Raw genomic sequence first — 25,822 nt, 5'->3', positions numbered from 1 at the left:
GTGCCTGGAATGGCAGCCTTGGAGCCTTCTCAAGGCCATGCGCAAGGACGGATGAATGGGAGCCTGTGCAGGTCTGTTGTAGTCCCTGGGCTACTCCCAGGAAGGTGTGGAGGGCTGTAGCCTCAGCCCCCTCCTGTGCAGGTATACTCACAAGTAAGCTGTAGTCAGTGGGGCTTCCTCCTAGGAAGGTGTGGAGGGCTGTAGCCTCAGCCTCCTCCTGTGCAGGTCTACTCACAAGTAAGCCCCACTCTAGTCAGTGGGGCTTCCTCCCAGGAAGGTGTAGAGGGCTGCAATCTCAGCCCCTCCTATGCAGGTCTACTCACAAGTAGTCAGTGAGGCTTCCTCCCAGGAAAGTGTGGAGAGGACTGCAACCTGAGAGCTCCAACCAACTGGTCTGCTCAGAAGTCCCATTGTAGTCAATGGGGCTTACTCCCAGGATAGTGTGGAGAGGGTTGCAGGCAGGACAGTGATAGTGAGGTAGGACAGGCAGGCAGGGCAGAAGCTGGACTTGTGGCTCCCCCCCACCTCTGGCTTCTTCTCTTCCCCACCTCTGGAGTCTGTGTCCTTTTTTCCTTCCAGCAGGGTGCCTCTGGAAGGTGCGGGGGAGTTCTTTAGTATCCATGTAAGATAAGCAGATGTCATAACCGCCATATGTATTGGAATCCTGGAAGATCTGGTGAGGAGGTAGGTGTGGTGTCAGCAGTGGCCCCTTTAAGGGTAAGGCCTGGGCATGCAGCAGAGTGTGCTGCACAGCTGCAGCCACTTGAAGGCAATAGGGCCCTCAGGGATATAAGGAGCACCTGAGGCAGGAAGGGGGTGTGGTTTGGAGAAGGAATGTAGGTAGGAGACTGACTTGGATACTCTGACTGATTTGACTGACTTACTTTGGAAACTGAGCTTGGAGTTTGACTTGGGACTCTGCCCTGGATACTCTGACTGACTTTGTGACTAATGGACTGCTGGAGACACTGGAGTTTGGTGTGTGACTGCTGTGCCCAAGACCTGCTGAGGACCCAGGGTCTGCTGTAGTGGTGGGAGGCTTCTGGCAGGAGAGAGGACCTCTGCAGATTGAACAGGTGAGCTACGCTGGAGGTGGGGTCCAGCAGGACTGCAGGGCAAAACCAGGGTCATTTGTTGGAGGAAAGAAGGGGAGCTAATTTGCTTAAAGTGGGCATAATTCTCCAGGTAGAGAATGGCCTTGGAATAAGGCAAAACACCATAGAGGACCAGGTGTCTGAAAACACAGGACAAAAATGTATGACAAAACTAACTAAAAGCTACAAGAGGGGGCTACATTATAAAAAGGGGACCTATAAGAGCATAAAGGTGAAAAAAAAACTATATATGCAGTATTATCTTCATTTTAGACGTCAAAAGGGTTTTGTGGCTCCTGAGGTTTTTTTCCCTCTGGAAAATGGGTCCAAATGGCTCTTTGAGTGTTTAAGGTTGCCGACCCCTGTTCTATACAATGGTTAAAGGTATAGGCACTCAAGCCTCCACTGTATCTGGTCAACCTGCATTAGAGGAACAGAAGTGCACTGAAAGTGGATTAAAGCTCTAGTGGAAATGCAGCCCTGGTCTTTGTTGTGGGAGGGTGTAGGAGTTTCTAGCAGAGCGAAACAAAACAAATGGCAGCGCAGAAGAAACTCGAGGCTAATGTCCAAGGCAGTCCTTCAGGAGGCTTGTAAATGGCAAAGAAGCACTCGACACGAAAAGCTGGGTTCCATCACCAAGGTATATTAAATACAAAGGATATTTACCATAACATGATTGAACGTACAGCAACACACATATGGCTTCTCGATTCCTATGTCCCCCTTCTTCTTCTCTCTCCTTTTGAGCATTTTGTCTGCAGGCTTGGTTTATGCACAAGGCACGCCCACCATCAGGTGCACAGAGTTAGCAATCAGTTCCCGCTGCTACATGCTACAGACAGGCTATTCAAACATAGTGCTTGTCACATTTCCTCCTGTGCACAGGACCTGAGTGATTTCACTGGGTTCAGACCTCAACAGACCTTTAATTACTCCTCTCTGTTAGCAGATTCCTGGAATTGAGATCTGCTCTTAGAACAAGAATGTAGCATTTGGGGAGAAAAATGCAAGTCATCAGGCCAGTGTTGGAGGCCAATATGGCAAAGACCTCCACTGCCACTACATATTTCCCCTTGGTGCTGAGGTAAGCAGGAATGAAAGAGATCCACACACTACAAAAGACCAACATGCTGAAGGTAATTAATTTGGCTTCATTGAACGTGTCAGGTAGTTTCCTGGCAAAGAAAGCCACAGAGAAGCTGATGATGGACAGCATACCAACATAGCCCAGTACAAAGTAGAACATGATGATGGACCCTTCATTACATTCCATGATGATTTGTCCAGAAAGTGAGTGCATGTCAGTGTCTGGAAATGGAGGAGAGGTTGACAGCCATACAGTGCAAATCCCCACTTGGATGAGGGAGCAGGAAAGAACAATGGAGTTGGCCACCTTTTTCCCCAGCCATTTCCTCATGTTGCTGCCTGGCTGTGTGGCCATGAAGGCCAGAATTACTATGATGGTTTTGGCCAACACAGAAGAAACAGCCAGAGAGAAAAGGATGCCAAAAGTCAGTTGCCGGAGGAGGCAGGACACCTTGCCAGGCTTGCCGATGAAGAGCAGGGAAGAAAGGTAGCAAAGCAGGATGGAGCTGAGAAGAACGCAGCTGAGACTCCGGTTGTTGGCTTTGACAATGGGGGTGTTCCAGTTCTTCAGAAAGATGAGTATCACCAAAACCGTGATCACAGTAAAGGACAAAGCCACAGAAACCAAAATGGTTCCCAAGGGATCTTTGTAACTAAGGAAGGTGATGACCTTGGGGATACACTGGTCTTGGTTCTTGTTTGGATATTGATCTTCTGGGCATTTGACACAATGAACTGCATCTGAAAGAGCCAGACAGAGAGTCATCATGTCTCTTATTTCATGTAGTACTTGATTCCTTATAAAGGCAGAGAACATGCTATGCTGGAAAGGAATGATTTACTTTTCCTTTTTTGCAATGTTCATTTGATGGCTCAAATCCCAGAAAGCAGGATGACATATGATTTGCCTTTATAGTTTCTCAGACCTGACCCACAGATTGATAGTTGTAACCACCAGTGAATTGTTTCAGTCTCTTTACTAGTCTCCTGGAATGAAACATTTTCCTGGTGTTATTGCCCAATCCTGGTGCCCAAACCCATTTTCCTGGTGTTATTGACCTTACACTGCCAGAACTGATAGATGTTTCAATTCACGTTTTTGAGGCAGCAAGAAACTGTTTCAATGTGTAGTGCCTAGAACTGTGATCACAGTAAAGGACAAAGCCACAGAAACCTAAACAATTCCCAAGGGCTCTCTATAGCTTAGGAAGGTGATGACCTTGGGGATACACTGGTCTTGGTTCTTGTTTGGATATTGATCTTTTGGGCATTTGACACAATGAACTGCATCTGAAGGAACCAAACAAAGCATCAGCATGTCCCTTATTTCATGTAGTTCTTGATTCCTTATAAAGGCATAGAACACAAGATGCCATTCTGGAAAGGAATTATTTACTTTCCCTCTTGAAAAGTATTTTTCAGAGGAAATTTTCTGGAAAGTAAATTTTCTGGAAAGGAATTATTTACTTTTCCTTTTTGGCAGCCTTCATAACCCCTGCTAATTGGGTATTAGGCACTTTTTCAAGTGGGAGCTCCTTTATTTAGCAGGGGGAGAGTAACTGGCCCACCTCACCCCAGCACTGTCTGTTCTAGTGGCTGTCTGCTGGTATTCATTTACATGTTTTTAGATTGTGAGCCCTTTTGGGACAGGGAGCCATTTAGTCACTTGACTTTTCTCTGTAAACTACTTTGTGAACTTTTAGTTGAAAAGCGGTATATAAATGCTGTTAATAATAATAATATTAATTCGCTGGTTCAAATCCTGGGGAGGCACCAGCAGGATTACATGTGTGCAACTGTAGGGTGAATTGCCTATATATTTTTTTAGACCTGAGCCACCGATTAATTGTTGTAACGAGAGACACAGTCTTTCCACTAGTCTACTGAAACACTGTTGTGGTTTTATAGCACAATCCTATGAGTGTCTTACACTGCAGGAACTCTCCTTCCAGCAGCATAATTTCTTTTACAGCTGTCAGAAAATCTGACATGCTGTTTTGCACAACCAGGCCACCACCACCAGCAGTGAATGGCCACAGCAAGTGGTCTGTCCATATCTCCTCTCAGATGTAAGTCATTGTGGGGGGAGGGACAGAGGGGGACCAGAATAGGGAGGAACGGGTAAGGGGTCAGTGTGGAAAGGAAAGTGAATTGAACTTGGGAAGGGGGTTAGTAACACCAGCAGAAGTGCTGCCAATATCCCATCCCACTTCCTGGTCTTGATCCTGGGTCCACTTGAACTTTCCTGGGTCCACTTGGACTTTTGCTAAATCACTGAAACGGATCCAAATAAAAACATGCAGTTAGTGACAGCTTCCTCCAGGCAAGGAACAAATCTCCAACTACCTAGAGGTGGCACAAGTCCAAGGAGATCCATAGGGGCCAGCGATCCTTACCCAGAGGTAAGGAGAAATGTTTCCCCTTCCCTCTGGCTGAGCCACTTATGGCCCCTATGCTGCACTGGATACAGCGCAAGCCTCTTGGCTTGTCTGTTACAGTGCAGGATAGGATTGCGCCCTTATTTCATGTAGTACCAAGGGACATAATTATCTTTATCCAGATCCAGGCCAATGTCAATTCCTGTGGAAGTACATCTTTTCATAGATCTAATGTAAGAGAAGATATTCCTATTGATGATTATATTCATGGTTCTTTCTTGGACATCCCATTGAAGAATATTTTGCTTCTGGTCTTGCCAAACCGATCAGTGGCACCACAAATAAATGAGATAGGAGACATACCCCGTTTTCTAACTTACAGGTCAAATATCTAGGCTTGTTAGATCAGCAGGACTCACATTCTGGCAGGTCAGTGAGCTTCAAAGCAGTCCCAAAATGCAATGTGTCATAGAGCGCAGGCTGGCTCTCGCTGACAAGAGTGAACAGTGGTGGCCAGTTTGCACTGGTCATCCTGGTTTGTAATCTGTGATGAACTTTTCCTCCATAAATCTGTCCAAGTTTCCGATCCCTGCTCATCCATGTGCTTTCCTGCCTAACATTGGGCCAGTCCCTATCTCTCAGCTACAACATGGGGTTGTTGTTGTGAGAATAAAAGGAGGGAACTAAGGGCCTGATCCTAAAGGCCCAGCGCCGGCCCTCTGCCGGCGCTGAGTGTGGCAAAGGTGCCAAAAGTCACACCTGAGACACTCGGCACCAGTTCAGCACTGACACTGGCTCAGCACCAGTCTGTCCTGAGCTACTGCTATCCAGAGGCCTGTCGAATGCTCCATGAAGCAAAGGACCAGCTCCAAGTGGTGGAGAGGTGAGTGGGGGCAGGGGGAGGAGTTCTCGGGGTTGGAAGGAGGGTGAGGGGAAGGGAGGGTGGGGGAAGTGAGGAGACACTAGGGGAGAGGATCCTGCTGAATCCAGAACCCCATGTTGGGCCTCCCGGCCTGGCACGGGGCCTCTCAACTCCGCACGGGTTAAATAGCTGGCACTGACTTGAGTAGCCCCATTGCAGGGCCTGCTGAATTATCTGGGGGAAGGGAATGAATGTCTCCTTCTCCCAAGGATCTGCCAGAAGTTCCCCAGCATGCTCAGGATGCAGTGGTCGCCATTTTGGCGTCACTGTTCCTCTGGGCACCGGGCAGCTCAGGATTGGGTTGTACATATGCCACCCTGAGCTCCTGGGAGAAAGGGCAGCATAAAAATGTGAAGAATAAATAAAAGTGATTTTAACGTACTTCCTCTGGGCCATGTGATCGACCCAACCCCCCAGCTTGGTATGCAATGCCAGCTCTGTCAGAGTGGGCTATAAATGTCATCATGAATTTTTGAAATAGAAATAAAAATAAACTGAAAGGCAACAGCAGGGTAAGGCCTTTGTAAAAAGCATTTCCCATCTCCACAACATACATCCAGATCTCCAGAATGGAGAATGGTCATACAGGTCTGTGCACCTTCAGCTTCCTGGCACAGGACTGATCTGATTTAGTTCACATGTAAATGACCTAAAGCTCTCTAAAGTCTTCTGTGACTAGGAGATGACCAGTAAGAAATAATTCCAATGTTCATGAAAGAGAAGACTTGTGTTTAGGCAAAGAAATATTTGCAAACGTTTCAACGCAGTTCTGTGCACTTGGACTTACCGGTCTGGTTTGCTATCATGCCTTCCGGACAAGGAATACACTCATAGCAACACACTGGTTCTCCCTCTTGAACTCTCTTGCTCTGTCCAGCATGGCAGCTTTGGACACATGTTGAACGGAGCGGAATCTAAGAATGGAAAATGGGGACACTTATTTGCCATTGGGATAGTTCTCTCCTTAAAGCTGCAGAGAAGGTTTCCTTCTTAGTGCGCTAGCAGACCATTCAAAAGAGAGCCCAAATGAAATAGCAAAGACACCATTATTTGGCTGGGATCCAAAGTGGCTCTCTTTCTGCTCTTCACTTGCTGTAGTCAAAAAGGTATGTCTTGAATGAACATGCTAGTGTGATACTGCCTGAAAGGTTATTTTAAATGAAAACATGAGTACAGGTTGCTGGGTGTCTGCCAAGAAAGGAAGACTCAAGCAAGTAATTTTTTGGGGCGGGGGGGCAGCGGCACCAGCAGTTCTATCCAATTTTCCAATACTGATGCAGCCACAACGCAGCCTCAAGGGAAGGAAGCAAAGGCCCCATATCTTTAGGAGACCTCCATGACTGCCCCCCCCACTATAAGATGTAACACATGCCCCGATGGCATGGCAGCATCAGCTCAGGAACATTGGATAGGACTGTGTTCTCAGTTTCAGAAGCAGTACTTTTTATGAGAAGCCCGAGATCCACAGGTCAAAGGGGGGGATTACTTTTTATCAGAAGTCCAGTAAATCCCACCACCACTACTATCACTCTATCAGCCTGGCTTGTGAGGAGCTGCCTGCTTCACTGAAAAATTCCATGTTCGTTCTATGAACACACCTCGGTTGCACCACAGATTTGATCTGCTGAATGACTTCCACCCCCTGGGTACTTCCGGACTTGGAGCAAATAATGGTAGCAAAACATGCTTCATACTTGTCTCCATTTTACTTCCCACTGAACTATTGAACCATTGATCCCTATGCAAGATCCCAGCAACAAGATAGTTGTCCTCCACGTGTGCATATTAATATGTTTTTAAAAGCATGCCCAATAAAAATTAGTGGTATAAGAGGACGTGAACTTGGGCTTTTGGGTTTCCAACCCGTTTTCAGCCTTTACTTCCTTGCTTTCTTACAAGGTAGATCTCATGTGGAGGCAGGATACTGTGGGATGCTGCTTTCTTTGCCACTGTAGATCTACAGGAGGAGGTATACTATGGCATCTCTTTGCTGCACGTATGGGAGCATCTGCTCCTCCATTATTCCTGTGGGTCCTTTGGGGTGTCATTCCACCAGTGGCCATTCATTGGACTTATGCCCATCCCTGCCCCCACTTGGTTCACTCTGGCATTGCTTCTCTGACCACTGGTGTTGGGGCTCAGTAGCTTGTAGTGACCAGTTCTATGAGCATTGGGCCAATGTCAGTCTGACATGAGACCTCCACCCCATTCTTGGTGGGTTTTATCAGGGTTTCCATGGACAGCAATAGGGTTATTGGAAGGGCTGCAAAACTGTAGAGTTGACTGGGCTCTTGTTTCTCTTCCGTCTTTCATTGGGATTGGCTTGGGATTGGCAACGGACATCACAACAGCCCAGCAGTGACATTGGTTCAAATTTGGCATTGCACGGTTTGTTAATCAATAATGTGGCCTCTGTCTCTTCATGCTGATGGTTCTCCAACAGCATTGCCACAAGACATGGACACTAGCAATTGTGACTCTTAACTTCCCAATCTTATCCCTTGACTGCAGGCTGGAAGCAATGTGGGGTGATTTGTAGCTTTGCAAAATATGACCTGCTGTTGTGTGCTGTGGGGTCACTACCACAAAAGGTCGGAAGTGCAATCCATGTAATAGCAGCTCTCCTGTTTCCCTCAGTGCTGCTAAGTTGGTGCAGGAGTAAGGGATATCAGTGGCAATGGTACCACTGATAGTTTATGCTCCCCCCATCTGGCATAAATTCACACCCCCATGGATCCATTCACACTTGCACTATCCTGCAGATATCAATAGATTCATAAGGCACCAGGAGGTTTACCTTGAGGTAAGGTTTCCATATCCTCCCCCCATCATTGGATGCAGCTCATGCCTTGATGACATGGCTGCGTTGGCACCACTGGCAGGGGATAGAACTGAGACTCTAGTTAGTGGTACCTTTGACTCATGTTGTGCATTTTATTGCTACCTGCTTAAATCTGCTATTCCACACGATGGCATCATCACTGATGGTAAAGTGTTGATCTGATGAAATCTTCCCAACTCGGACTTTCATGATGGATTGATTGGGAAAAAGGACCCCGTTGATAAGATCAAATCCAAAGGATAATTCCTCATTCGCAAGCGAGACCTCCTGCCCAGCGTCATTGTTGAAGCGAACATGTTTGATAAAAGAGTGCCACTAATTTGGGAGAGAATATTGAAGTTACAGTCAAATCCTTCAGCACATTCTGCCATTCAGTAGTGCACAAACTGTAAGAATCAATATAGCAGATTTCTCTCAGCTTACTGGCATCTGAGAATTTTTCATTTTTTCTCAATTTTTGTACTTGGTTTTGTACTCTACATAGGAGGTTACAAAGAGATCTGTGGTGATGCCAGGGTGGATGATTTGATTCAGTAAACTTTTATATCTCAATTTTCCCACACTATGGAACCCAACATTGTAATCACAGGTTTCCTAGGAGGTTTTTCATAAAGGCCATAACTTGATACAGATTTGCTTAGTGAGAGCACACAGCCCATTTGATGTGCCCACATACTAGAACCAGGAAATGCAACCACTCAGAATACTCAGAAATCATGCCCATTGAGCTCAGTCACAGTTTTCTCCCTAGCAAGCAACTTGGGGTTGCATACAAATCATACAATGCAATGAGGAATATACCTGCCAAGGTTCAATGTTTACATGTTTGAAATGGCCTCTGTCTAACATTGTTCTTTTCCTGGACACATATATGGCATGGAAAGCATGTGCTACAGCATAAAGAGCATTGTAAACCTGGTAGCTCTGCCAACTCATTTCCATCTGAGACAAAGGTGTGGGCAAGTTCTCCAATGATTCTTGTCCTGTACAGTGTTTACAATCATATACTTTTCCATTCCTACAACACTGAAATGTGCGTTGATAGAAAGAACAGAGAAAATGTGCCAGTGATTGATCTGGCTTGAAGTTCCGGAGGAAGTCCCTGAATCTGGGAACTGCATTTGTGGAGACGGAGAAAGATAAAGTGCCATCGAATGTCCTTGTATAGTAGGAAGATCCAATGGCATCTTCAATGATGAAGTCCCATTGAGGGTGTGTGATCCAAACTTTTCTTATATCAGCCTTGAGTTTTTCATTTTCATGAAAGACTATTAGTAAAGTAAACGAAGAATGAATATCCCCCTGGACAAAAACCACATTGACTTCAGTCAAGAAAAGGCTTGAGTTTATCTTATTTATAATGTGATAGTATTCGTGAATTGTAAATTGTTTTAGTATTCCAGTTCTTTCCAAGAAAGCCACACAAATGCCACTCTGGGCAAGCGATGGTGTCAGCTTCTGCAGAAAGCTTTCTCCAGTATCATCATCTGACACAAAGAGGCCAATCCATGTCCATCTGAAATGCTGCAGTAGCTGGACTATTCCTGCACACAGAGTCCCTTCTTTGGGTGCCATCCAGTAGACAGAAGGGAATTTTTTTCCAATGAGTGGAGCCTCATATGTCCTACAAGTGAGCTAATGGGGGAAAAAAAAAGACTCATCAGTGCTTTGAAAACTTCCTGCAACTTTCAAACCAATAAGAATCTCTTCAGTACTAAGATGCAAACTTCTGCTTATTGATGATATTTTATATGTACTGAACAAACAGTATTCCCAACTGAAATCATTAATAAGAGACAATGGAAAGCAAATATTTCAATTGCTTTCAAGATGGCATGCATATCATGGTAGATGCTGCTGAAATTAGATATAGATATAGATCTTTGCTTTAAACATTCAGAAACTTTATAGGGATAGCTGTAACAAAAAAGTCATGTTTACCACTGTCCAGTCAGTGTGCTTTATATGTCATCCTATGTTAAAATTTACAATCTAGGTCTCAAATACCTTAAAATGGATATTATCCACCATGACACTAACTAGGCCTAGGCAGTCCTTTAGGACAGTGGAAAATTTCAGTCCTATTACCACAAATGGCCCACTCTCAATGCCAGCTACCTGTGGCGGTGAAGGTAATCCAACAGTGGGAGGAATAGGTTTGGGAGGGGGAGGAATGGGGAAATGTCAGGGAGGGTAGGAGGTGGAATGGCGTGGAACATGACAGTTATTGATGACGTATCCTCAGCCCATTCCATTCCTCTTATTTATTGATTGATTGATTGCATTTTTATAACACCCTTCCTCCAAAGAGCTCAGGGTGGTGTACACGGCTGCTCCCCTCCTTTTTTCCTTACAGCAACCCTGTGAGTTAGGTGAGGCTGAGAGAAAGTGACTGGCCCAAGGTCACCCAGGAAGCTTTGTGGCTGAGGGGGAATTTCAACATGGATCGTTCAGGTCTGAGTCCACCTCCCAAACCACTACACCACCATTCCTCTTGGTAATAATACGAGGTAATAACTATACAAGTATTTATATACCGCCTTTCTTGGTCGTCAGATTTCTCCTCAGACTTTATTCAAGGTGGTTTACATAGGCAGGCTATTTAAATCCCAGTAGGGATTTTTACAATTGAAAGAAGTTTCTATCTTTCAAGAACCACAGCAATTCAGATGTTTCTTACTGATCTGGTTTCACGTTCTGGCCTCCATCCTCCCACTCTCAGAGCAGATGGAATAACTCAGCTCAGCTTGTCACCTGCTTCAAGGTCGCACGGTGCCGCTGGCCTCAAACTGCCGACCTGCTGATGTTATCTTCAGGCAAACAGAAGCTCTAACCTCTAGACCGGACCTCCTGCCCATTTATTTATTTATTTATTTATTTATTTATTTATTTATTTATTTATTTATTTATTTATTTATTTATTTATTTATTTATTGGCTCTCTTCCTCTCCCCTTACCCATCTTGAAGCTACACCAACAAAATAACTACGGCAGATCTAAGGTGACCCAGAGGGATTGCAGCCGTTACCCCCAGGTAAAGGAACAAATGTTCCTTAACAGAAAGTTAAGCTCCAAACTGCACCCCAATGGAATTCAGCGTGTGGTCCGTTGGCACAGCTGCATCAGAGGGCATTAGGACTTAGCTACCTGGCTGTGCAACCCAAATACCAGAAGCACATCATGTGATGCATGGTGGAGACATGGTAGAGACAGAAGCTTTCATAGGAGAGCTTTTAATTTGTTTCAGCTTCAGTTCTGAGAATACAAGGAAGCCTTCTGATAACGATTTTTTCTAGCCATCCCATTTTCTAGCTTCCATGTTGACTGAGCTGGGAAGGTCAGAGGTCCTGTCATGTGATAAGAAATACATCACCCCACAATCCAAGGTAGGCACATTTGAAAGCTTTCTGTATCTTGTATGGTATTCTACAAATGAAATGTCTCCTTAGCTTTGCATTGTTGAACCTTACAACAGGTAGATATAAATACTTACAGCCCAATCCTAAGCAACTTTCCAGCACTGCAGTTGCAATGCAGCCCAAGGCTAAGGGAACACAAGTTCCTTTACATTGAGGAGGCCTCCTAGACTGCCCAGTCTCCCCAGTCTCCCTGGGGCAGTCTCCCCAGCCCTCAGAATGTCTAAAAACTTCTCTTCCTTGTTTTTCCAAAAAACCAGAACAATCTCTCGGTGTTTCCTGGGATGTGCTGGTTCTGAGGTATTTACTCCTGTATATTTCAGTAAACTGCTTGGGAGGAGGGGAAATGGGGGTTCGTTTGCATGTGAGCTTTATTTTGTTGCATGTGTGATGTTGCTCGGAGAAATTCTGGAACTTTGTGCCCATTCATTCATTTCTTCATTCACCTAAGTTCCATCTCTAATGTATTTATTTAAATTCTATATTCATTTTATAGTTATTGATTTTGCCAGCCCTTGTCACCATGCCAGATATTTGATGCAGTCCTCTGGCTGAAGCATTTGGAGACCCCTGGCTTAGAATATGCTATATATAGACAGTAATGCGGGCATTTTCTTAACATTTAGAAAACAGACTTGTTGAAGAATGACAAAGAATGATCTTCAACACATATGTACCCAAGACATGTGCTGTCTTGAACCCTTGGCCCCTTGTGTGCCCTCAGCATTGAAGGAAGACCCTCTTTCATGCAGAATAGACTTTATCCTCCAGTAAGATGCTGATTTTTCACCATTTATTCCCTTTTGCAAAGGAATGCTAAATGGACCATCGTCTGGATGATCTCCCCTTTCTGGGTGAGATAAATGTTTCTCCAACGCATTTGGTGCTGCTTCTGCTGGTGTTTGCAAAAGCACAGCAAAATTGGAGGTATTGACATTGAGGTAGAGATAAGGTCTACCATATTATGACTAACACCACCAGTCCAATCCACATTTAACTACCACACACTGTACCAGTGCCATGTTCTTGGGTCACTGGTGCAAAATCGTGCACTGAGCCCCCAAAACACACTTCCGTCACTGATGAGACCGTGGATGCTTCTTCTGATAGCTATGAACCCACAACCCATACTTTCAGGCCCCTGATTCCACCCCTCACCAGTGGAGTGCCTCAAAGGATACCTGAATAGCAGTCATACTCCACCTAAACAGGAATACAAGTGCACATACCTGGGGATACTTATAGAGGTTCAAGATGGTGGCCATTTGAATGGCATAGTCTACAGAGAGCACTGCAATGACAGGCAAGATATTCCATTTTTTCCCACACTTGTAGTTAAGTGTATTCCTTTGCTGATTGTAGAGTAGATCTAGGGTTGCCTCATATGTTGCCTTTTCATTGAAAAAGTTGTCATAAATGTTAAGCCCCAGGGTCACATTGGGCAAGAGGATGGGGTTCCTATTTATCTCAGCAATGGTGAAAATGAAGGAGAAGATTTGCTGATAGTCATGAAACATTATTCTGTAATGAGATTGGCATTGTGGCTAAGGCATTGAGAGATAATGTGTACTGCACTGGCAATAGCACAACCTACATCAGTATATCTTATACCTTATATTGGAAATCTGAAGCACAGTGAGAAATGGAGGCATGTATTGCTCATTGCGCTCTTAATCTGCTCCTTTGGTATACTTTTTCTCCTGCTCATTTTCCACACTTTCAACCACTCCACCACTGACGCCACAATAATTATCAAAGGAGGTGGTTGTTTTCCACTCTGAACAGACTCAGTTTCTCACAACGCTATAGTGATGTGTGAAGGTTCAGCTTAGCTTCCAAAAGCATGAAAGTATATGATCAAAAATCCTGGGTTGGGAGTCCAAGGACATAGGGAAAGTGGAGGCATTCTCCAGGGTAAGGGAACAAAAGTTCACTGTCTGCTACTGCCCCCCACCATAAGATGCAGCAGACATTCTGTTGGCACAGCTACATCGGTATGGGGGGCAGTTAGATAGTACTGGACTGTATGTATGTACGTATGTATGAAGGACTGTATGTATGCATGTATGTATGAATGACTAACAGTCAATGACTGTTAGTCATGTTATCTATATGCTAGATTCCAGTTTCAGGGGCAGAGTGCCTTGGAAGGCTAATAGCAGGTGAGCAAAATCCCTTTCACTCCTGCTTGTGGGATTCCAAGGGGTGGGTGTTGGATCTCTGTGGGAAAGAAATTACTGGATTAGAAGAACCTTTGTTCTGATCCAGCGGGGCTGTTCTTATGTTCTTAAGACTTATGCAGCCTTTTTATCGGAAAATCATATAATTGTATCACTTAAATTATATAACAAATTCCTTCAGAATTTATACTCTGAATACTCCCTAAGATTCTTTCTGATTAGGGTCATCATTACAGCTCAGTGATGATGTGAGGAGGATACAATTCCTTTGTGAAATAAATTATAAAAAGAAATTCAACTTTGTCAATCACTTTTGATCACTTCTCTTCCATGACGCAAAGAGCTGCTCATGTGGAGATTCCACTGCATGTTTGAAACTCTGAGCATGATCTGGCAAGAGCAACTAGAAAAGATTACAAAACTTACGCAGGACCTCTTGTTTTCATAGGTGGAGGTCTCTGAAAGTCAACGACAAACCTTAAGGGTTGTAGAAAAGATAGGACCCCACCAATGATAGCATCTCCTGACCTACGAAGATTGTTTTCATCCTCACAGTCAGCATACATATCCTCTGAACATAGAGGTAGAGTAAAAAGCAGCAGCAAGAAGAGCAGAATCAGCCATAGGGTTGAAAATAGATGGGGTGCAAGCTGGTAACAGCTGTACAGCTGCATTCTTTCGATAGTACTTGGAGCCTCAAAAAAGCAGAACTGTATTCCTGAAGATTCTGCTCGAAAGCTTTTCCCTATGTGGTGAACTAAAGACGATAAGCCTGATTCATCCCTACCCTCAACTGGAGAAACACATGACTTCTGACTGAGGCTGCTGAAAAAGTCAGTTCAAAATAAAACCATCTATATTTTAAAACTAGATTATTTTTCCATTATTAACTGTACAAAACAAAACAAATCACAGTGATCTAGATGATTACAGAATAATATGTACTTCCCTGGTGACCTGAATACCCAGTGCAACTCGAAAAAACATCTGTGTTTGTGAGAATCTGACTAGGCAAGATTTGGTGTTCCTATAGTCTCCTCTAGGATTCTGTAAAGGAGGGAGAGCATGAAATCAGGTTGACCAAGAGGAGTATGGCCTAGTGGTTAGTGCACCTACACCCCTCCCTACTGCAGTGAACAGAGTGGATGCCGTGATAGTTTATATCTGCTGACACCATGCCAGGCTACAGAGATAGGGGGCCCCCCCTCTGGGCAGCAGTCCCTTACCAGACGATCACAAAAACCTTGGCTTCATGCTAAAAATTAAATCCATAGCAGCATCTGCATGGCAAAATATGGAACAATCCATTGAATTGGCAGGGGAAATTAACAAGGCAGGCAAAGGGCTGAAATGTAACTAGTTTATTCAAAGTCTAATGAAATCAGAATGAAGCAGTAGGACAGACTGAAAGGTGGGTAGTACAAATACAAGCAGATGGATGGGAAATATCCAAGCTTGTCTGGAAAGCACAAAGAAAAGTTGATTTTTAAAATAAAAGGATGCAGCAGCCAGAAACATCCAGCAGGTAGAGCTGGGATGCTACTCAAAACTCTGAGCCTGCAGACCTTCCACCATGTTAAACTGGGGAAGTTTGTTTAGCCATTCAGCCATCCAGCAGAGCATCCAATAGTTCACCCACCCAGACCACTCAAACCAAGGTAACCATCAACTCCCCCTTGGGATTTAGGTTGTAGGAGTTAGAGCCCAATCCTTACCTGCCCAGGGTGCGCGGCTGCGGCAGCCCCGATAATGGCTGCCGCCACAACCTGTGCGCCTAAGGCAGCTGCTGGCAGCACTTTGGGAGAAGGGAACTTTCATTGCCTTACCCTGGGGAGCGCAATAGCCCCACAACCGGGCTACTCAATTCACTACTGACCAAAAGGTCGGCACTGAGGTAAAAGCCTCCGTGTTGGACAGCAAGCCCAACACGGAGGATTTGGATCCGGTGCAGCAAAGCTCCACTGGGTCCGCATCCCTCGCTCCCCGCTCCCTCCCCCTGGTACTCCTCCCCTTGCCCTCTCCTTGCCTTCCACCTCCCCATCACACCTCCTCCCTGCCCTCTCCCACCCTCTGCCTGCCTCCCCTCTCCCCGCAATGCTTCTTCCCCACCTCCCCCCATGCTCCCGCTTACCTTTCCACTGCTCATTGGTCCATGCAACCACCGAGCAGCAGGGGCCGGGTGCCAGGCCAGCACTGGGCTAGCACCGGTGTTCGCCCGGCATTATGGCACGTTTGCAACAATGTGCTGGCAGTAAGCCAGCTTGCAGAGCTCTTAGGCATCTCAATCTTGCTTCCATAACAACATTAGCCTACCCCATCCCCCTGAAACAGGTTCGGGTTTCCAACTCCACCTCCCTCACAGGGTCTTGGGTTACTTCCACCCACTTTCACCCCATCTCACAGGGTCTTAGGCATCAACAACCCCTCACTCCTCTCTCATAGGGGCTCAGTTCTTCCTCTGTGTTCAAGACCTAAATCTCTTTCTTGCTTCTACAAACAATCGATCCAGTGGTCATGAATGATTCTGCTGCTATTTTGATCTCCTTCAGCCTGATTCTGTTAGGCTGGTGCAGCTCCTCTCCATCAAACAAACAGTAATTTGGTAAGAGACAAGCTGGTTCTAATGCTAGATGGACAGTGATACAGGGAGAAATGTCATGCTGCTCCTCCCACTTCTATAATTTTTTCACCATTTCTCTCTTCACATTGGGTAGAGGGTTGATGGTGAAACCCGCTGCTGGTGTCTGCTGCTTTTCAGGCATGAATTCAGGGCAAAGAACCAAGAATCAAGAGCCTTTGGCCCCTGGCTCTTCTAACTCATGCCAAAAGCTCACAGCTCTGGCCAAGCCAGAGACACTTATACCTGCAAAGGAGAAAGTTAGTAGTAAATATACATACTTCATTTCAAACTATCTTTGACAGCAGAAGACCCGCCCCTCTTTACTGGAAATCTCGCCCCTGAGCGGGTTCAAGTGACCATCAACCACTAGGGAGGGTTTTTGTAGCGCCCTGACTTTTGGTTTGGCGGGAAAAGGAGCCTGCCAATGAAGTGTAGGAAAGGGATTCATGTGACCCCTCAAACAACTAGCCCCATCACCGCTGACCAATAGGCGAAGGTTTTGTAGCTCTTGGAGCACCGAAGGGTCCCAATGGGGAAAAGAGGGAATGGGAACAGGCCTGGGCATGCCCCTTGTTTTTAAGACCCTGGCCTTTGGGGGAGGGAGAAAGCCGTTCAGCCTGCTGCAGCCATGGCATCCCCTCTGATAAGTACACCCGCATTGTCTTCTGGGGTGGAGACTCCCCAGAAGCCCCCCAAGTGTGAAACCCACGCTCGGCAAGTGAACCAGATGGAGAGCCCCGAAGAAGAGCATGCAGCAGCCTTCTGGGCTGGAGACTCCACCTGCTTCGCCTGCCGGGATGGAGACTCCCCAGAAGCCCCCCGCTTGTGAAAGCCACGCTTGGCAGCTGTTCAGGATGGAGAGCCCCGAAGACCCAGAATCAGACCAACTGATTCTCAAACCCTACCGCGAGCACCTATGAAGAAGCAGAAACGCAAACGTGATGATGATGAAAGCTCAGATGTGTTACCATTGCCATCTCTGAACCTGGTTTACCAGTTTGCAATGGAAGATGTGCCCATGCCTTGTGAAACTGAAGCAGAGAATGAGCCAGCACCAAAGGTAAATCTGTATGTCTGAGTGCAAGCGTGTACATGTGCATGTGTGTGTCTTGACTGACTTGTAAAAAAGCAAAAATGGTAAAAAATACTTATTTGTATTTTTTCTGTAGGCTACCCCACCGGATGAAAAGCAAGACACTTACAAAACTTCACTTAACATCCTGGGGGTTCTCCCGCTGGACAGACATAACAATCTGACATCACAAACAAGGCAAAGAATCACAAAAATTGTGCTGAGAGCAAGCCTGTACGCCATTGTGAAGCTTTGTGTGACCAAGTACCTAGAAGTCTCATGCAAAGGTTGCAGAATCCGGGCCCCTGGTCAAGAAGTTCACGAATGTTTTGATTGGACTTATTAGAGAGAAATTGTGTAGACTTATGAAAAAATTAAATATTGCTTGCATTGTCCATACCAGCGTGTGTACAGCATTTTCTCTGGGGTGCCTGGAAATTAAGCATGATTTCCCAGAATACCTGATGGGCATGCTGGAGCAATTACAAAATGATTCTGAACCCCACAAAGCAGTTGAAAAGCTAATAAGATTTGAAGATCGTGTTTTTTTTGTTCTCTGTTGAAAGAGTAGTCAGGGCAAAATCATTTTGGTTCTATCTGAGCTGAGGGGGGGAGTTGCTTATTAATGTGCCTGTATGGAAATAAAATAAAATACAGGTCTTGCATGTTAGGGAAATGAAGATAACGGATGATGCTTACATTGAATGTAGAAGTATTTTAATACTAGTACAAAGTAGACAAGGGTGTGGGGGTGTGAGGGGTTGCTTATTAATGTGATGTATGGAAATAAAATAAAATCTTTACAGGACTTGTGTGTGTGTGTTGCTTACAATGAATTTTGAAGTATAGAGAGAAGACATGGTGATGTGAAATAAAAGCACCCATATGAGATTCATGTGATGTATGGAAACAAAATCAAAATCTTTACAGGACTTGTGTGTGTGTTTGTTGCTTACAGAGGATTTTATTAAGGATTATTTCATCTGAATTTAGAAGTACAGAGAAGACATGGGTTTGGGCCATGGGAGAATAAACAAAAGGGCCATGGGAACACAGCTGACCTGTTTTAGGATATCTTTACCCATTTGTGTAAACAAAACACTGAATCTGATTAACAACTTTGAGTAAATGACCAGGCTGGCATGGGAAAATGTTTTTGATGGGATACAAGGTATTTTCCCATTTGTGTAAACAAAACACAGAAACTGATCACACACAAACTTTTCCAGATGGGGAAAAACAACATTTGGTATTTGATCAATCCCTGACCTGTTACAGGATATCTTTACCCACATGTGTAAACAACAGCAGCTTTGGTAATTTATCAGGGTGACATGGGATCAGAATCTGGTCTGTTACAATCTATTTTTCCATATGGGGAAAACAGCATTTTGGTAATTGATCAATTCATGACATGCGAATCAGATTTTGGGACTGTTACATTCCATTTTTCCATATGTGGGAAACATCCCAACATCAGAGACTTTTTTAAGTTTTATGGTGTGAAAAACACCATATCTTACCATTATTTGTTTATGCATGGCCTGGGAACAGCCACTAAATGATATGCCCAGGTGTGGGGTACAGAGATTTTTCCTATAAAACTGGGTCACATTTTTGTGCCAGAACATTCAGGATCAACCAAAGAAGCCATCAGACTGGTGAGTAAAACTTCCATCTATCTCTCTGCTTAGGATTCTGTGTCTCTGTGTATCAGACTAAAAAAAAATAAATGCTGGCTTATTCAGGGAATTAGATTTTTCATATACTCTGTGTGTCAGACTCCAAAAAAAATGCTGTCTCTATTTAGGGTGGTGGTGGTCAGGCTTTTCACTCTGCATGTGCTCTGGGCATTCTTGTTCTGAGTAAAAGTTCCATCTCTCTCTCTCTCTCTCTCTCTCTGCTATGGATTCTGTGTGTGGCTCTGTGTGTCAGACTCCAAAAAAAAGAAATGCTGGCTTATTCAGGGAATGTGCTTTTTCATGTACTCTGTCTGTTTTGAAATTTGATCATTTTGATTGAATGCAACATTTTTTCATCAGTGCAAGGGGGTATGCGCTGTATAGGAAAAAAATTGAATTGAGTTTTTCCTTGTGTTAGAATTTTAGAGTGATTTGTGAATATGTCAGAGGATGAAGATGGTATTTCAGAAGCATCTGATGGTAAAAATAATCTTAAAATAATCAGTATCCTATTAATTTTTAAATGTACAAAATTCAAATCTTTCTCTCCTGTTTAAATTTCTCCAGTTCTTTTTCTGGGTGCCCTAAATGAATCTACTGCTAACCAAGGTAATTTTTAGTGAAATTTTTATTTTCCTTTTTAGATAAATACTGAGCAAACAAAAAAATATGGTTCTTTTATGTTTTTTTTTTTCAGTTCCACCTACTCAAGGAGGCCCTACTCTGTCAGGGTGGACTCCTGGTAAGAAAAAAAAAAGAGGGGTCTAAAACATTTAATTAGCTAATCAAGTCTGTTTTTTAATACTGGTTTTCCACTTTTTTTCAGGATGTAAGCAAAAGGCATGTACTTTACATAAAAGTAAACTGTACCTATGTTTAGAAAAGTTCCCAGAGCTCCTTAAAAATTCAGAAACGTGACCCTACTTTTCTTTTCTTTTTAAAGTAACTGGATATTCAAGTATCAGATTCCCCCCCCAAATTCTGGTGTGTTATACTTTACCTCTTAATTTTTAAAAAACAAAACTGACTACCCTACAAAAACCGTAAATAATTTTTCTATTTTTATTTCTTTTGAAGGAGATTCACCCAACATCTTCAAGTGAGGTAATGAATTTGATTTTTGCCCCATCAGTTCCACTTTTATAACCATACAGTGAAAAAAATAAAATTGGTTATTTTAGGTGTAGGAAATCCTACTGCTGCTGCTGCAGCCAGAACCAGTCTCAGTCAGAAGCTTGCTCTTACAGTGAGATGTAATGATGGTATAAACCTCTTCAAGAGAGGTAATGAACCTGATTAATAACAAAAAAAGTTTTGGAAATTCTACAATAAAAAAATTAAAAAGATTTTCCTGTGGTTTTTTTTTTTAGTTGCTGGAGGTTCAGAAAAATCCAGCACAGACCCACGGGGAGGTAATCCCTGACCTTTTTTTTTCCTATGGATGTCAGTTTTTTTAAAAAAAGAAATGATTTTAAAATCTGGTTTTTTTTTCACAAGCAGGAAATTCAGCCCCTCTGCAAAAACAATCAACCTCTGCAAATGTGGCCCAAAGAAATTCACCATTACCATGACCAGCCTGTATAAATTAAATAATAATGATAATAAAAATACTTATTTTAATTTTGCAGACTCCCCAGTCAGTAAAAGAAATTATGTTTTTTTCCTTCTAGGAAGCGCCACAGTATAAATTAAATAATAATTATTAATAATGATAATAAAATGCTTATTTTAGTTTTGCAGTCTACCCAGTCAGTAAAAGAAAATTATGTTTTTTCCTTCTAGGAAGTGTCACACCTACTGGCAGACCACTCCCTGACCAAAAGCGTGGTGCCTTGCCTGGCAGTGATACCAAAAATTTTGTTGCAGATGTTCCTAAGAAAAAAAGGAAAACCAGAAATATTGATGAGGAAGATTGTTTAGAAATGGGGCATATATTGAATCATTGTATGAATGCTGTTAATGAAAAGGAAAGAAAACTGACATCTCAGATTAACTATTGGAATTCAGAGTTAAAAAAATACTGGTGTTCATTGTTTCTGGGGAGGGGGCTTGATAAAGAGATGCTTGTTTCTTTTCAAGAAAATATTAAAAACTTCCACAACTATCCTGAGAGTCTGCAGGGCGTCCTGAGCCAGACAGCACACAACTCTCCACTTGCTATAGGGGTGAACCAAGTTGGGGCGGGCTTCCCACACAACCCACAGGAGTCCTCTGATTCAGAAGGGTTCTGATGAAGACTGATGCAGGGCAGAGGGGGCTTTCACCTATACCCCAAGGGTCCCCTGTTCCTGCTGTTGCTGCACCTGCAGCAGCTGCTGCTATGGAAGAAGAGCATTATGATAGTGTCTATTCCTCCAATGCACACCCAGGGTCCCTGATTTCTGATAGCAGCTATTCCACCATGAGCACTACAGGGGGGGAGGTGGAGGAAGAGGTCCAGCCGAGAGTCTACCTGGAAAGGGAGGGGCGTTTGGAATGGCGTGCTCCGAGACTCCCTGTCTCCAGATACACCTTTTCCTTCCACTTTGTAAACTTGGAGAGCTTAAGTCACCCCTTGTTGGTGGAACAAGCCATTACCAACAGCATTCAGCAATTGCTTGATGAGTTACGTGACAAGATAGAGGAGTCTGATTTAGTTCAATTGCGTTTAGAGGGAGGGGGTTAAATAACCCTCTCTTCTCCTTGAGGAGACACAGGAGAGCTCTAGACGCTGCCTCATTTTTTGCTAACATTGGGACTCTCATTCAGAGCAACGCAGAAGTTCACCTCAATGGTCTGCTGCATCTCATTGTTTCTGTTATCAGAAACAGAGGTGGGCGGGGGTGTAGACTCATAACCACTATCCTTTATAGCAAGATCATAGAAAAGAAAAAGCACCACCTTGTGGACCTGAATAATGGGGACAGCAACCTGTGTTTTGGGGGGAGTCTCTTATCTGTCATGGCTGGCAAGAGGTTTACTGATTATCAATTATTACAGGGTGCAAGATGGTTGTATGAGGCAGTAGGGATTGGCCCTGATAAAAAATACTGTTATCAGACCTGGGGAGATTTGAGAGGTATTTACAAGTGAATATAGGGGTTGTCATGCATGGTGATAAAGGCTGGGAAATCTTTAGAACGGGTCCCCCTATACATGACCAGTCCTACTTTCTGCTGCTACACAATGATCATTATTATGGAATTCTAAACATGAAAGGATTCTTTGGATCTAGAAATTACTGTTCCCTCTGCGGGACTCCTTATGCTCACACACACACCTGCCTGGTTTCACTGCCATTTATGTTTATGGAGACAGTGTACCAGGGTAGTAGAGGTCATGTGTAGAAGCTGTAGACTGATATGACCTTCTCAGAGCTGTTTAAACATTCATAAAAAATTAGCGGCCATAAAGGAGATTGACTGTCTCTCTAAAGTACTGTGTGAAGAATGTGGAGGTTATGTTTCTAAGGGACACTTATGTAAGCCGCAAAACTGTTTGGAGTGTCTTAATCAAGCTATACCTGGCCATCTCTGTTACATTCCCCGTCTTAGGGAACCTGAACTATCGTACAACTATATCTTTTATGACTTTGAATGTATGCAGGAGACAGGCATTCACATTCCCAATTATATATATGCGATGGGAACAGTCGAAGGGGCAACTTGGGAGTTCAAGGGCGAAGGCTGTCTTACAGACTTCATCACAACCTTTATCTCCCCAGATTTCAAAGAATTCACATTTTTGGCACACAATGCGAGGGGCTATGACAGTTACTTTATCTTAAACCAGCTGGTGAAGGAAAAGATGGAGGTGAATCTTATTGTACAGTGAGGTAAGCTTATGTGTGTGACTGTGAAAAAATTACAAATTAGGTTTATAGGCAGCTTAAACTTCCTCTCCATGAAGCTTGGAAAGTTTCCCAAGGTTTTTGTGTTTGAGGGCTGCAAAGGTTATTTTCCCCACTTTTTTAACACTACTGAAAACTGGGATTACTGAGGGCCTCTTCCCCACCCAAAATTTTGAAACAGGAGGTCTGAAGAAGACGCTAAGCATTGTATATGTTAAAAGGGTCCTTCTGAAAGACTTCAGAACTCTACCTTACGGGTATTAAGATGTATGTGCGGTGGAAACACCCCTTTTGGGACATTTTAGCAGGGCCTAGCAACTGTGGGAAAATGTATTTTATAAAAAACATGTTGGATCATGCGCAGACTGTGCTATCTGTTGTTTCTGAAGATATCGTATGGTGTTACACATGCTGGCAGCCTTTGTACAAGGAGCTCTGTCAGAACTACCCCCACATACATTTTATGGAAGGGCTCCCTGTGATGTTTAATGATGATGATTTATTACCCCCTAATAAAGTGAATCTTGTTATCGTGGATGAGGTCATGGCCTCTGCTTCTTCCAGTACTCAGATTGGCAAGGTTTTTACCAAGTATGTGCACCATTGTAATTTAAGTATTTTTTTCATCACACAGAACATTTTCTTCCAGGGAAAATCCAATCGCACCATTATCTTAAACGCAAAATACATGGTGCTCTTCAAAAACCCTGGGGACAAACTACAGATCATTACACTGGCACGTCAGTTGTACCCTGGAAACGTGCAGTTCTTTCTAGAGAGTTTTCAGGATGCGACCGCAAAACCTTATGGGTATCTGCTGGTAGACTTAAATGCTTCCATGCCTGAGTCTTACAGATTGAGGACGGGGCTTTTCCCACCAGACTGGGCAGTTGTCTACGCTATGGAAAAAAAGAAACTTGGAGCCCTTTACAAAAGCAAGTGAGTTAACCTCAAGACCCTTCAATTGTAAGCGTGTCCTCTTCATGGCAACATGTCTAACTGCGTGAGAAGAAATCTGCCCCTTTTGCAGCTGCTTATCAAGGCCTCCCCACGACAGAGAAAAGCCATTCTGTGCACGGCTTCTCACGACCTGGTCTTGGCTATCTCAGAAATTGCACTCAACAATTTAAAAGGTAACATCCCCTTATCCGGCAGACAGATTTCTGTGCTGAGAAAAAACAGCTCGCTCATCAAAAAACTGAGTAATAAACGGTTATCAATAAGAAAAAAGAAACAACTGGTAAATGAGTCTGGAGGGTTTCCAGTGCCCTTGTTAAGCATCACCCTTCCTCTAGTCGCAGAGCTTTTACGTAATCGCTGATGGAGCACACTGAAAAATTTTTCCTTGTACCTAGCCACCAGTTAGAGCAACTGAAAAATCCTTCCCTGGGAGAAGAAAACATCAGAACCACAGCCCTCAGTTCCTTAGATGTTGACATGCAAAATGTTTTACAGAGAATATGAAAAGGTGAAACAATATTCTACTCTGCTTCAAAATATCTAACTCATGTGAAACAGGGGGGAGCTGAAAAAGGACATCTGAGCTTGTTGTTACCAACACCCCCACCAACAGCACCACCTGAGACAACTACCGAAGCACATGCCTCTCCAGCTCCAGACAGCATGTATCATGATGTCTTGGACAGCTTGTCTGTCAGATTTAAGAACCCTGCAAAGATAATGCTAAACAAAATGATGCAAAACAAGACTATTTCTTCCTGATATGGAATGAAAAGGGGAAACTATCCCAGGCTCCAACATGCTGGACCTGGTAAAAGAATCACACAAATCCATGTGCTGCTATCCGCATGCACCCCTAATGGCTGGGATGTCTTTCTGAAGGCGATGGCTGAACTAAATATCCCTTCCACGGTTGTTGGCAACCCTGGAAACAGGGCCTCTTTGGATCACTTGAAAAACCATAGCCCCGTGACGGAATTAGAACATACCCCCAAGGCTTCCAGAAGACCTTCTAAAATGCTGAGACAATCTAGCTCTGTAGCATGGCTCACCTTATTAAAAGAAAAGCACTTTTTTTAAAAAAAACAAGCTACTTTGACCTTTTTTCTTTTAAACCCGTCAGCGGGGGTATCTTTTTATTGAAAAACATACCCATGAAAATTCCTACAAGACGCACAGGTTTGGGGTTGATTAAAAAACTGGGGGCAAGCCGCGGCACATACTGCTTCTTTTTTACAAATAGCAGTACCATGCAATCATTCCTCAGCAAATCATCGGAATAGAGTTCTTGAATCTGGTTGAAAGTTAGCCCCTTACAGCGCTGGCGCAGAAAAAACACACAATGGTAACCGCAGGTTGCAGAGTCCGGGGGCTGTACTTGTTTTGCTTGAAATGTCGTTACAGGGCCACATTTTCTTAAAAAATCCATGATTGCCACAGGGAATTGGGGAAGGTCCAGCGGATGTCCATAAGAGTTGAAGAACTCTACGTGGTTTTCTTCTGTCAGGTACAAAGCTAGCCAGTGCTCTCCCGGGCAATCGTGAGGGTCTGTGTTGACCACCAGCCCCGCAGGTCTCTGTAGCTGATTTTCCTTAGGAAGTTGGTCACAAGGAAACACTCCCTTGAATACCCTGCGGGTGGCAGGGTCAGTGGTCAGCAACTGCGTTAACTGCAGAGTGTCCATCTCACGTATAATCAAACAGAACATTCCTCTGGTTATTTATTTCGATTATATTGTCAA

At 44.0% G+C, this 25,822-nt stretch overlaps 1 protein-coding gene across 1 annotated transcript; it reads right to left on the bottom strand.

Annotated features, from left to right (window-relative positions):
* Positions 1 to 2,019: 2,019 nt before the first annotated feature.
* LOC136652383 (vomeronasal type-2 receptor 26-like) lies at positions 2,020 to 14,484 on the bottom strand. The gene is made up of 6 exons (XM_066629320.1): positions 14,345 to 14,484; positions 12,968 to 13,259; positions 9,124 to 9,957; positions 8,425 to 8,637; positions 6,268 to 6,394; positions 2,020 to 2,921 (listed from the first exon to the last, which is right to left on the bottom strand). The coding sequence occupies exons 1-6, from the start codon at positions 14,482 to 14,484 to the stop codon at positions 2,020 to 2,022; spliced, it is 2,508 nt and encodes an 835-aa protein (XP_066485417.1).
* Between the last annotated feature and the right edge of the window lie 11,338 nt (positions 14,485 to 25,822).

The sequence above is a fragment of the Tiliqua scincoides genome, chromosome 5 (genome assembly GCF_035046505.1).
Source record: "Tiliqua scincoides isolate rTilSci1 chromosome 5, rTilSci1.hap2, whole genome shotgun sequence".
Lineage (NCBI taxonomy): Eukaryota > Metazoa > Chordata > Lepidosauria > Squamata > Scincidae > Tiliqua > Tiliqua scincoides.
This window is presented reverse-complemented; position numbering and strand designations above follow the sequence as displayed.